We start from the raw sequence: 12,867 nt of genomic DNA on the forward strand, positions 1-12,867 counted from the left end.
CCATGAGCCAAGTGTATGAAGGGTTGGCCAGGACGGTTTCTTTTAATATGATCCGCGACACACTATAAATCTGCCGGACTTGAATATAAAGTGGTGAGTTGTTACATCTAATCTCTTTTAAAACGCTTCTGCAGGCAGATGCCGCGTCACTTCATTCACAGAACCGTATTCATCATTTACGAGGTGACGTGTTGTTTTTTTTTTTGCACGAGACTCTTTGCTGAGGCGGCTTGAAACAAAAGGCGCACAAACCCGAGAAAACGAAAGTGCACACTCATCTGTATTCCAGGGCAAGCGCTGCGTGCTTTGCTAACGATGTCTGTCTATAATGAGGAGGATTAGTGTTGCGAGACTTTTCATATTTTCTGTCCAATGCTGAATAAGGCTCTTTTGCCATCCGCTGCTACGAGCTGGAACGTTCATAGTCGTGATGTCAAGTTTTCTTTCCAACTAAAATAAGGTGCATGTGAGATGCGGTTATCGGTTTACTATCAAAACGCAAGCAATCCAGTGGAAAGCTCAGAATTTAAGACACTTTGCAATTATATTGAACCACCTGTCGTGAAGGATTCTTCAGTGCTTTAATGCGGACTGTTTCAGTTGGCTCTGTTTGACCATTTTCAATACTAATGACAAATTTTGAGCTGGCCTAATAGGCTGCTATAAGAAATCAAATATATAAGTTTTCATTTAGTACAACTTGCATCCATCTACACAGGAATACTGTACGTAGTTACTTTTCAATAACCATTTGCTCTACCAACGTAGCCTAGATTAGTTGACATGTCTGCATTGAAACTGCCGTGCAAGACTTTGCCCATGCAGCTGCTCGGTTGGCCGCGGTCCACTCGACACACCTGCAGAGACCTCCCACTTGGAAAAGAAGGCTCAGGACTTGGGGACTGCCATTTCTCATTTACTCCCAACAATTAGTTGCTAACTTGCTGTCTGTGACATATTCTCAAGCATTGGGAGGATCCAATTTATTCATGAAGTCAGTAAGACAAGTAAATTAATGCTTCTAAATGAGTGGGAAAAGTTTGTTAAAGGCAATTTTCTGTTGGCCCCAGTGCATAAAGCAAGACCATGTAGGGCACAGTTGGATGAATTTGGTGTGGATGAAATTTGAGAGACTCCACCTCAACCCCATCAAACAGTTTTGCGGATGCTCTTCAGGATGAACGGACACAATCTTGATGTCCATATATATGACATAACAGTGTTACTCTGTTGATTGTAGATTGTGTGTATTCAAGTGCTTGTCAGTTGTTTCCTTCCTTTTGTGCCCACTGTGGAAGCAAGCATGCTTCCTTAAAGTTAAGATTCCCAGGCTGGCTGGACCCTCTGTTTCCCCCGGAGCAGGTGGGGGGGATCAGTGGGCTTAGTAAGTGGCTGGAGACAAAAAAAAAAAAGAGTAATGCCGCATACACACGCACACACACACACAAGCACCACGCGAGGAGATACGACTGATACAGTCCATAACAATTTGATAACCTAAACCACATATTTAATGCCATAACACCTATAAAATACTTCTCAAACTTTAGACACTAAGCACCTCCTAAAAAAAATACTACCATCCAAATACTTGATATTAGTGTTAAATTATTCAACGTTCCCCATATTGCCAGCCATTTTAGAGCATTTTGACTGATCTTTCAATATCCACAAAATATTGTACTCCTTAACAACAAAAGGACCACCAAAATAAAGTGCAGAATCTTTTCTTTTGCAAGAAAATTTAATGTTTTTTTTTTCTTCTTTTTTCTCACCAAAATAAATAATAAATAAATAAATAAATAAATGTTTGTTTCGAGCTTCCGTTCTTTAATAATCAGCAGTAGAAGATGCGTTGGACCAAGAGGCGAAGAAAACAAGACTGTACTGACTTACCACATAAACAATTTCAATCTACACTTGTAGCCCTTACTATCGCTAAAAAAACAATTCTTGTTAACTGGAAAAATAAACAAACTCTGAATATCGACCAATGGTCTAACCTCCTCATAAATCACATTTTAATGGAAAAAATATCTGCCTCAAATAAAAACCAAATATCAAAATTTATAGAAACATGGTCTACGTATATAGAATTTTTTAACCTAATTCTGGTTACTTAATTCTGTCTGTTAGCGAGAGCCACTACATCGTGATAACTTACATTGATGTTTCTGCATTTGGCAATTTATTATTATATTATATTATTAGTATGGTTTTTTTTTTAATGGGCTTTAGGTGAACTGATGAATACACACACGCTCGCACGCACGCACGCACGCACACACGCACACACACGCACATACACATACTCACCCACATATAAAAAAATGTATATATATATATGTGTGTATATGTATATATATATGTATATATATTTAAAAAAAAACATTTATTAATTTTTTTAAATTAATTAATTTTTTTTTTTTTAAAAAGGAGAGCAATGATGATGTCAAATCGAATGAACAATACTGAGCTCTGGGGAAAAAAAAGAAAAAGAAAAAAAAAGAAAAAGAAAACAAGACTGTATGCAAATATAATTGTGACGCCAAATGGCTAGACTGTTGCTTACATGCAATCAACCATTCACTCCTTGAACTTGTCATCTTTGCTCAATGTATAACGCACACTTTTGACTAAAAATTGCACAAGCAGCTTTTAAAGATTGTGTTGAAATAAAAAGTTGAATACAAGTGAACTTGTACAAAACTTGAAGAATCACTGCGAACATTTGCTGCTAAAGTACAATACATTTTAGAATCCCAAACTGCAGTAAACAAGGCAGGACAAAACAAAAAGGACATTTGCTTGCTGAGACAAGAGTTAAGCCCACAATCACTTTTGGAGTTTATCTCCAGGAAACTCGATCTGACACCTCTAACTCTCAGGTTTCACCTTCCCTCTTCCTTCCTGGTTTCTTTAGTGCCATTTCCTAACTCAGCGCCGGCCGACTTCCACCACAGCTGGACTCGTCGCGGAGGAGCGAGTCAAAACAGCTGAAAATCGCCACAAAATGTGTGAAACCAATTGCACGGGCGCACTTCTTTTGGAGCAAATCCCAGATTTTCTCCTCAGATGTTCCGAGACTTTAAATCAAAATCCATCAATTTGTCCTGTCTGGACGACCTACATAATAGCACTGTGGAAACATATGAACACATACTGGGACGATGGCTATAGCAGAGCAAAGATGCTGCATTTTGTCAGGCTGGACGTCAAAGCTCACACACGCCGCCTCATTAAAAGAGCAGCGGATTTACTTTTTCACTTTCGGCGGTTGGCCACGGCTGAAGCGATATCACATAAACACCAGTGAAAGCGGGTGTAATGATCTCACTGTGATGAAAATACCGTAAGCGGTGATGCCAGCCTGAAGTCTCATTAGGCCGACGTTGTGTTGAATGGCAGCCAAAAGTGCACAATGGTCACAATAAACAGGCTCAAATTCTCCAGGGGGGAGTTATTTAAAAAAAAAAAAAAAACTTTAAGGATGCTTGTCAGGTTAAAACAGTGTAAAGTACTTTGCATATTAAGGACTACAGTATTGCATTCAAATGATATATTTGACGGGATGGAAAACATTGCTCCAAGGTGTAATTAGCAATGATGAGCGCTACATTATGCTACTAAGACATCTTTTTTTTTTTATCATTTTGCATTCTGGACCTTAGAATGTGAACGTAATGCGAGTGGTCAGAATAAAAAACAAGACTCACCATTTGGCTCTGACTCCGAGGGCTGCCATTGATATCCTCCACCTTCTCATTGGCTGCAGGACAGAGAGGACACAAAGATTTGTTTACTATCCTTCCACTAAGTCCACTCCGGTGAGCTCAGGTGCAAGCGGATACAGAACCTCTGGGTGAAGTGCATGTGTGCAAGTGTTGGAGCGCAGGAGGGGTGTGTGTGCGTGCGTTCGTGTGTGTGCGCACGAGGCGTCTGGGAAGCAAAGCTGCCTAATTCGTCAGCTGCTGCCAGAGAATTACTGACAGGCCAGAGCGTGGCCTCATTGTCTGTTTCGGGGCAAGCGGGGAGGGTAAAGTTTCAATTCAACGGAGAGGGAGAGAAAAAGAGAGAGCATGTGTGTGCGTGAGTCAGTTCAAGGAAGTATGATGACAGTTTTAGGAGGATGGACAGCATCAATGAGTGGTAATGGAGAAGAAATTGTCTGCACAAGGAGACAATAAGGAGAAGCAGCAATGGAGAGACAAAGAAAAGTTATGAAAGTTTTTTTTCCCCCCACACATTTGTTACTCATGACGATTACAAAAAAAAAAGTGGTAGACGAGTAAATAAAGCAAAAACTTTTGTGCTCATAGGCCACATTTGGTCTTGAAAATAAACAGTACATATTATATGTATATATAGATGTCAGATCATTTATATAAAACAGGGATGTGATTTGACCAAAGTGAAATTATCTGAAAATTTAGCCGGGGGTCTGGGGGCCGCTGGCACCCAGCTAGGTCCAGGGCAGTGCCCTGGTGGGGGGTCAAGGGGGGCGAAGCACCCCGGAGCTCATGGGTTTTCCGTGTTTTTAAGTACTTTCAATGCACTCACATGACAAAGAAATAGACAAAACAACAGCATAAATTTTCAATGTATATTGAACTATCCCATATAAAATGGCAGTTTTAGTCAACTCAAAATCAGTCACATTCAAAAACATTGGACTGCCTTTGCTTTTAAAAACTATCACTGAGAATATCATCATATCTAACTAATGTGATTACTAAGTTAACACATAAATAATGTTGAAGAGTTCAAATTTCATGAACAAATAATTGTATCATGACCAAATGAAAAGTAACTTATATTAGAGCATACCACAAATGTCTTTGTTATAGCAGAAGATGTTATCTGTCGGAGTCATGTGCATACACAATGAACTACTAAAAAAAAAAAAAAACAGAATTTTTTTTTTGGGGGAGATAAAAAAAGCGGAATTCCGCGAATTAGTGGAAAAATCACATCCCTGATAAAAGTTAAAATGTGTTTCTTGTAAAATAGTTAATTGCTTCAATGAAGTGCAGACATTCAAGGTAGTCATGGTGGTCTTTTATGTACAATGATTATATAATAATGAATAATATTTCGAATTAATACATTTTTTTATGTATGCATTTAGTAGAATATGTGCATTAGCCATTTTTTATTAGCTACAAATTAATTAAATAGATAAGTGAATAAAACACTGCGATTAAAACATTTTAAGGCAAAAACAGCTAAATTAATGTAATAAATTACTGCACACATTACACCACTCTTGATGTAATTTAAGTGCTCAGTGGGCGGGACTAAAGAAAGCATCGGGCTGTATCCGACAAAAGTTACAGCATAGGAATGAATCAATGGGGATCTCATTTCCATTTACTGTGGCATCATTTGGCGATTCTAAAGATTCTAAGCAGCAGTGATAATGAAAGCTGGCAGCAGACGGTCCAAAATGCTGTCGTCCGTGCCAATTTAAAGCCAGCTGATCAACTGTCAGACTTCATCTTGCATCGCACAACTTAACAAATGTCACTTGGCACAAAATTCCCTGTGATCAGAAGAGACATACTCGACACAAGATCGTCTTTTTGTTTTTGCTGGCTCTTTAGGCCTGGATGAAAATGTTGATATTGATTTTATTGGTGAGGCACTTTGGGCACGCTTACAATGTGTGGCTGGCGACTACAAGCACTACCTGGAATCTGTATTAAATCGCATTCTAACGGTAAAGTAGAAGCATACATATGGTTGATGAATGGTGTGTGTGTGTATGTGTGTGTATACCTATTATCTGGATGATCTGCGCCAGCAGGACTCCATCAGTGACATCTTGGCTGAGGTCCTTGATGAGCCGCGGACAGCCCGACTTGGCCAGGTAGTGATTGGCCCAATCTGTGTAAATCTGTAAACACACAAGATTACAAGAGCGTTAAAAAAACGGTTTGTGCAACATTTCAGTTCGTCGCTTTATCAAAACTAACTGTGCACCCACACTAAAACACAAAACAACAAACACAGTGGGAGTGACATAATACATTAAATAGAATGGTGCGCGTATTCGATGCAGCGAAGCTGTTTTTGCATATTTTACAGCCCCAGAGTGAGTCGTTACCAGCGCGCCACAATGACTCAACTGTTGCTCCTTTCATCTCAATTACTGCCCGATAAAGAACTGTGACCATTTAGTCATTTGCTATTAATGTTTTGTTAATAGCACACTTTCCTGTTTCACGTTCCGGTCCAAATAGGAACGTTTCGATGTGCTGTATTTAAACGAATAAGACATCCTTTCCATTTATTGACGGCAAGACAGTTAAAACACAGACTTGCTTTTACAGCATCACGTTGTGCAAACACAAGAGAAATCCAATCAAAGTGATTCCGTCAGCTTTTATGCAAATAACACATTGGTATCAACGCCCATGCCAAGGCTGTATAAATCGCTCGCTTTATAAGACTAATTCATTAAAAATATTGCTTATAAAAGGAGCTCTACATTGTATGATCCGTTGTATCATCATCCAGGCCTCTTAGCAGTCTTTCACTGGAGTCCATAAAGTAGCTGATAAGAGACACTTTGTAGGCCCAACAACAGACCGAAGCCAACAGCTGCCGCCAGTCCGCTGCAAAAGAGTGGCCCGCAAACCTCCAAGATAGAAGCCATCGTCACACTTTCCACTGCGACCAGCACCTGAACTGGATGATGTTGAGCTTCCTTGACACCGATTTCACCCCGAAAATTCAACATCTTTACTTGTTAAAAAAAAAAAGAAGCATTTCACCGTTTTCTATCCCCATTTTCATATGGTGGAGTCATTGAAAGAGATGCTGCAAAGCAACTATGTGACAATGTTATGAGCATTTCCAAGCTGTGTGACTGTACCGGTTTTAGGGTCAACACTTAATTACAGATGCATTAAAAAAACACATCGCAATTGCCACATCCCAACAGTGAGTGAGAAAGTACTGGACAGCAAATGCGTTATAAAGTGACTCCACATCTGTACACATTACAAGTGACACCTCCACAAGTTGTAGACGCGTTTACAGTCTTATTTAAAATATTTGCCATATCTCGATCTTGTCGAGGCTGCAACGGCTGCTGGGGCGATTTGCAGGGTGGGAAAAATAACCAACTGCCACAACATAGTTACAAATAAAGACACATCTGAAGGGTTACATACTGCGTGGATACAACCTGGATGGGTTTGTTTGCTTTATGCTGCTTAGTGGCGGCATTTGACAGTGAATAAGTTGACTAATAATAAAACTTTGTGTTAAATGCGTTTTATCATTTGTTCCCAATGGGTTTTTAAAGCTGTAGTGAAAGTGTGTGCATTATTATTATTGTCACTTTGATGAGTTTTTTTTTTGTTGAGTTTATGAGTTTTTCACTTTTATTTACCCTTGCTGGAAGGCATTTTTTTTTCTTGTATTGAATACAATGAGGCAGCACAGCGTACTAGTGGTTAGTATGTCTGGCTCACAGCGTTTGATCCCTGGCTCATTCTGTGTGAAGGGGGTTTCTGCCGCATACATTTTATCTTCACTGAAGGCAAAAATTGCTTATAGGTGCAAATAATTAGTTCTTTACATGTGCCCTGTGATGAAAAACAGTCCAGATTGTCCACCACGTCTTGCACAGACAGACAGACCGGCAGCTGGCATAGAACCAATACAGTGCAAACGCGACACTAATGAGGACAAGCACCGTGGAAAATGGATAAGTGGCAATCAAAAGTGATCAATACAACATCTTACTGTATTGGATCAAGATAGAAATGCATTACATAAGTCAAATCTAAATTTATCAGATCTAAATCTAGTATCTAAAGACCCTTTTGTCAGCCCGGTGGGACGCTGGGCAAAGTGTTATTGATTGATTTCATTTATCGTTTGAAGTATGGAAATGATGCGACTTTGCGATCCTTCCTACTCAGACGCAGCCCGCCTCGCCGCCGCACTCAATTCATGACTCCTCAAGTGACACTGTAGAAGAGTTCAGCCAGCCTGGTCCTCTCTCCCGCTCCTTCTTTCTGAACCCAACAAATGCCTCCTCCCGAGATGCTGACATCACGGAGCAAATAATGCGCACGCGAGCATTCAACACACACGAGTCAAGCACATTTCTCCTCTTTCTGCCTCTTGTTTACCTTCGCTGTTGAGTCACTCTCCGGTGTGAGACATCCAGAGCTGTTCTTTCCTCGCCTTCAGCAGTCCTAATCACAATGCAGTGACTACATCGGCGCAGGTGTTATTGATAGATGCTGCAATGTCACCCTGCAACCTGCAGGGGTCACCTGTGAGAAGCCAGACCGGAGGAGAGGACCGCATCCCATCACTGTTCACATATGCATCAATGCAGCATCAGTGAATGAATGGGCTCTTTAATCATGGCAGCGGTCCAACCCCGCCGAATAAATTAAGCTTAACGGCAGTCGAGGGGGGATCGAGCACGTATGTACGCTCGCTCGGAAGGCGTTTAGCGCTGTAAGGCTGTCCGAAACGGGCTAAGTGTCCTACTATGGCTGCAGCGGCTTGAAAACTTGGCACGGGTTCTGCTCTCATGTGAGTCTTCAAGGTGATTAAATGCGACATAAAGCTGCATTCACAGAACAAGTGATGAGCCCCTACAGCAGAATGGATAACGATGTACGTGACAGGATGGATGCATTGCTGTAAATAGTTATAGTGTAGCAAGAAAAAACATTGATCTTCTTTATGAATGGGCAAAAGCTATTCTGGTTCGTTCATTATTCAGTTCTTTACCATAAACAGGCGTGATAAATGACACAATGCTACTCTTCAAGTAATTGACACCCACCCAGAAAGTTTTAACTACTCACAGATGCCACAAGGTGGCAGCAAAGAACTTGCTTCTATTAGATATTAAATATGAATTAATAAAGTTCCTTCCCTCATTTCAACATAGCTCCTTGATATTTCCATATTAGACATGGCTTTGTCATGAGCACAGCAGCGAATAGGTTAGTTTTCAGTGAAATACGACGTATACGTTCCCCTTTAAAAATCTGCGAATGCTGAAAAATAAATATGCGGGTGTTCACTGTCCATGCATACAAGGAGTTACAATTTCAAACAAAAGCTTGTGCCAGGACTACAGCACACTTTACCCCAAATTTCTTGTGCCACTGAAATTAGCCCATTTTTAGGTATACTCTGCACCTTATAATGCTGGGCCAGGGATAGGTATGGAAATTATTTCCATGACGAGTGGCCCTAAAAACAATAAAATAATTTTCACTCAGATTTTCATACACCATATTGTGGATAAATCCCCAACTAAGAAACAACTGCCACCACGTTGAAAATAAGTTTTGCCACTTATCAGAAGTCAAAGTTAGTCAGTGCATCAAACTAAACTCACTGCAGCTCTGCTTACCCTTTGGCTTTGGCATATGAGTGGTGTTGCACCTGAGGGGGCTGTAGGCGCTTATGCCTGATAGTGTTTCAGACTGCGTAATCTCAGGTGAAAGTGGCTTTGGATCTTCACCCAGCCTAGATGATTAGGTCATGGGTGGAGGAATTCCATATTGGTGTAGTTATGAAGTAAATTTGCCCCAAAGGCACATTTTCAGAAATAGCAGATAAGAAAATCTTTACTCGGTTGTTAATTTCACACTTTATGGGTTAGCAGACACCCCAGAGACGTAACAATTTGCATAAAGGCTATTCAAAAGTCAATTTTCTGTAATATGTCAACTTTAAAATACCGCAATATTAAAGACTGAGGATGGAAGTGTCTCTTGTGAAAGTCAAGCATGGTCTTCCGGAGGAAATGCGAGCATGAAGCCATTTTCTAGGGTCATTTAAAGAGATGAACCGCCAGATCGCCGTGATGGCTTACGGTAAGCATCCGGCACGCTGCTGAAAACACATTTCCCACAGAATCTCGCGGCGCACATGGCTTTTGTCTGTGTTCCGATGCGGCGCACCTGGAAGCCATTTTGACCGCAAGGACCTCTTTGAGCCGCAAGTCTGATGCATCTTGATTCCCTCCAAAACTGTCATTACCTTGTTCCCAGAGGACCCCTTGCTACGGGAAGCGCGCCGCACGTAATAGCAACGGGCGGCCTTCCAGCGCAGCAAACACCCGAGTGGCAATTCTTAACATTTCTTCTTGATGTGAGGAAACAACGGTGACGCAGGAGGACACCAATCTGGAGAACGGGGTCTTTGATGCCGTGCCAGCTGTCAATCATGGCAAAAATCGGCAGTGTATTCAGTAGGGGACTGTCCAGCTGTATTTACAAAGCCGATAAATCAGTTATGCACACAGCGATAAAACACCAATTAAATGCATCAGTGGACAGAGTAAATATCGCTGATCTTGCTGATGCATGAGGGAGCAGAAATGGAGGAAACGTCAATTGCAGCTTTTTTTTTTTGCTTCCTCCAAGAAAAAGTCTTCGACCCGCAGCCCAAAACTCACCAATCACCTAAGAGCCGATTAAGTGAGTTTAAAAACACGATGTTACGAATCATACTCATACAGGTGATGGGATCTGCTTTAAAAATATTGTAGTGAAGTGCTAATGTAAATTGAATGAAGTGTCATGGCTGGCCCATAAAAATCCCAGACCACAAAAGTAGGCAATCCTCTCTGTACTGTTATGCTTACAATGCAGTATGCTAGCCCAAGTTATTATTTAAGCCAATTCGTGCATATCGTCGCTTTCATGCTAATCCCCCAGTGTGACATCACTACAAAGAGCAGAGAATAGAATAAAATGACGGCGCCAAGACGTTCAGTCATCATTTTGTCATGTGCCAAGCCACATTGTCGCTTTTGCAGGAGTGCTGAGTCGAAAATGACATAATTGCATGCGGCTGCGAGATGTTTTTGGAGACAGAATGCACGTTGGATGTACTCAGCGTCAATGTTGAGCGCTTGTAAGTGCGGCGGGCCAGAAAGAAGCGGGGAGACAGGATGCGGTGAAATAAAACACATGCATCTGAGGGGGGGGGGGGGAGCGTGGGGTGGGGGGGGGGGGGCTATGCTGGCCGAAACACCATCAGAAGCTCTGACCTATTACAACCTAAATTGTTATATTTGCTCCATGACATCTATTCTCTTAATCCACAGCATTTCTCTTCCAGAATGTGGATGTTCAATATTTTTTGTCTAGTCAGATTTCAGCCTCCATGTCCATGTTGCAATGTCAATCTCTCACAAGGCCTTCAGAATCTGTCGTGCTATATGTAATTGTATATATTAGCAATCACATGGCTAGAGGGTTGGCCCTCGATGATGTCAGCATTTTTTTGTCCTCTGATTGGTTGGTCAGTTCCAGGAAATTTGGACCATAAACACACATTAAAACATTAATTTAATAATCAGCATTTCTGTTTAGTAGGATGTATGATTTTAATGTTTTGTCATTGTTATAAAAATCAATAATCATTGTTGCATGTTGCTATATTGCATTTTTGCATTGTATGTAAACACAAAGTCCGCCACTGGAAAACGGAGAATGTAAGCGCATTTGTAGTTCAATTTGATGGACTGACAGTGATTCCAAGTGGCAATAAAAACAGAAAAAGGAGCTAATCCATGAGGTAAGGACATGCATGTGCATAATCCACAATCTGATGACTGGTTCCAAAGCATCATCGATTGGCACAGTTTTTTTTTGTAAATTGATATAAATAGGCAAGGAATCAACAGCCATTATCCTACATATTATGTCACTCTGCTGAAAAAGAGAAACTTTTGAATTTCAGGGCTCGATATACATGAATTGAAAGCAGACGTGGAATTATGAGGTTAGTCTTTAAGAGCTTCCTATGATGATGGATGGCTGTTACTTCACAGAGCCGCTTTACTCACGAGGCCAACAGTTGTTTGCTGGCAGGATTAAATATCAGACACGGAGTGATGGTGATGTAAAGTTCAGCAATGAGGAATCAGTCCAAATGTATTTCGTTGGTTGTGTTTTGGTTGCCAAGGAGGCATCCGTGATGCAGAGATGCAATTTTTGAACATCAGCATTAGTTTTTTTTTTTTAAATTAGGGTCATACAGTGTCACCCCACTATATTCCAGCTCATCGTTTGAGACCCCGCAATATTGTAGATTTTTAAGCAATCTTTTTTTTTATTAATAGGTATTTACAATCTACAAGCAAATTTGAATAGTGAATATACAGTATGCTGATGCATATTGTTGTACGCTATGTGAGTTTTAAAGTATCAGCTGTTGGAAAGTTTAGATTTATTGTAACATCAATCTTAATTTCTGTTCTATGGTTTTCCCCATCATATAGTACCATTTAGTGGACTTTTGTTAGTCCGGTTGAACTTGGAGTTTAAATATGCAATGTTGGGACAGCTAAATGTATGGGATTTTTTTTTTACACGCACGCACGCACGCACGCACGCACACGCACAAACACACATCCACATACAAAAAAATAAATAAATTTAAAAAAAAAAAGGGAGAACAATGATGATGACATGTCAAATGATCAATACTGAGCTCTCCCAAAAAAAAAAAATTTTTTTTTAAAAAATTAAAAAAATAAAAATAAATATGCAATGTTCTCTTATTTGAAGAACTGTTCAGCGAGAGTCAAAACAGATGTTAAGGAATCCAAAAAAAACAATGTATAATAAGTTCAAATGTATTGGAAGCATGTGGGAGGGGTGAATTTCTTCTTTCTTTTTTAATGATTGCATTCCCTATGAAAATTGAGGGGTTTGTATAGGCCTAATAAATATGCTACGTTTTCTTGTTTTTTAGCCTCAAGATACTCATGAGTGTTGCACAAATGTCCCAAGGCTTTGTCTATTCTCGGATGTCTCGCAACTCTTTGCAACCAACCTTCCTCCAGACGCCCCCGCCCCTCCCACT

At 40.5% G+C, this 12,867-nt stretch overlaps 1 protein-coding gene across 17 annotated transcripts in view; it reads right to left on the reverse strand.

Annotated features, from left to right (window-relative positions):
- Window positions 1–12,867, reverse strand: part of nav3 (neuron navigator 3) — a 254,657-nt gene that overhangs the window by 84,574 nt on the left and 157,216 nt on the right. For all 17 annotated transcript variants that reach the window (XM_077543326.1, XM_077543328.1, XM_077543330.1 and 14 more), the window contains 2 exons: window positions 5,779–5,896; window positions 3,717–3,769 (listed from right to left, as the gene is read on the reverse strand). In XM_077543326.1, coding sequence (XP_077399452.1) covers window positions 3,717–3,769; window positions 5,779–5,896 — 171 coding nt within the window. The remainder of the gene's footprint in view (window positions 1–3,716; window positions 3,770–5,778; window positions 5,897–12,867) is intronic.

The sequence above is a fragment of the Vanacampus margaritifer genome, chromosome 15 (assembly GCF_051991255.1).
Source record: "Vanacampus margaritifer isolate UIUO_Vmar chromosome 15, RoL_Vmar_1.0, whole genome shotgun sequence".
Lineage (NCBI taxonomy): Eukaryota > Metazoa > Chordata > Actinopteri > Syngnathiformes > Syngnathidae > Vanacampus > Vanacampus margaritifer.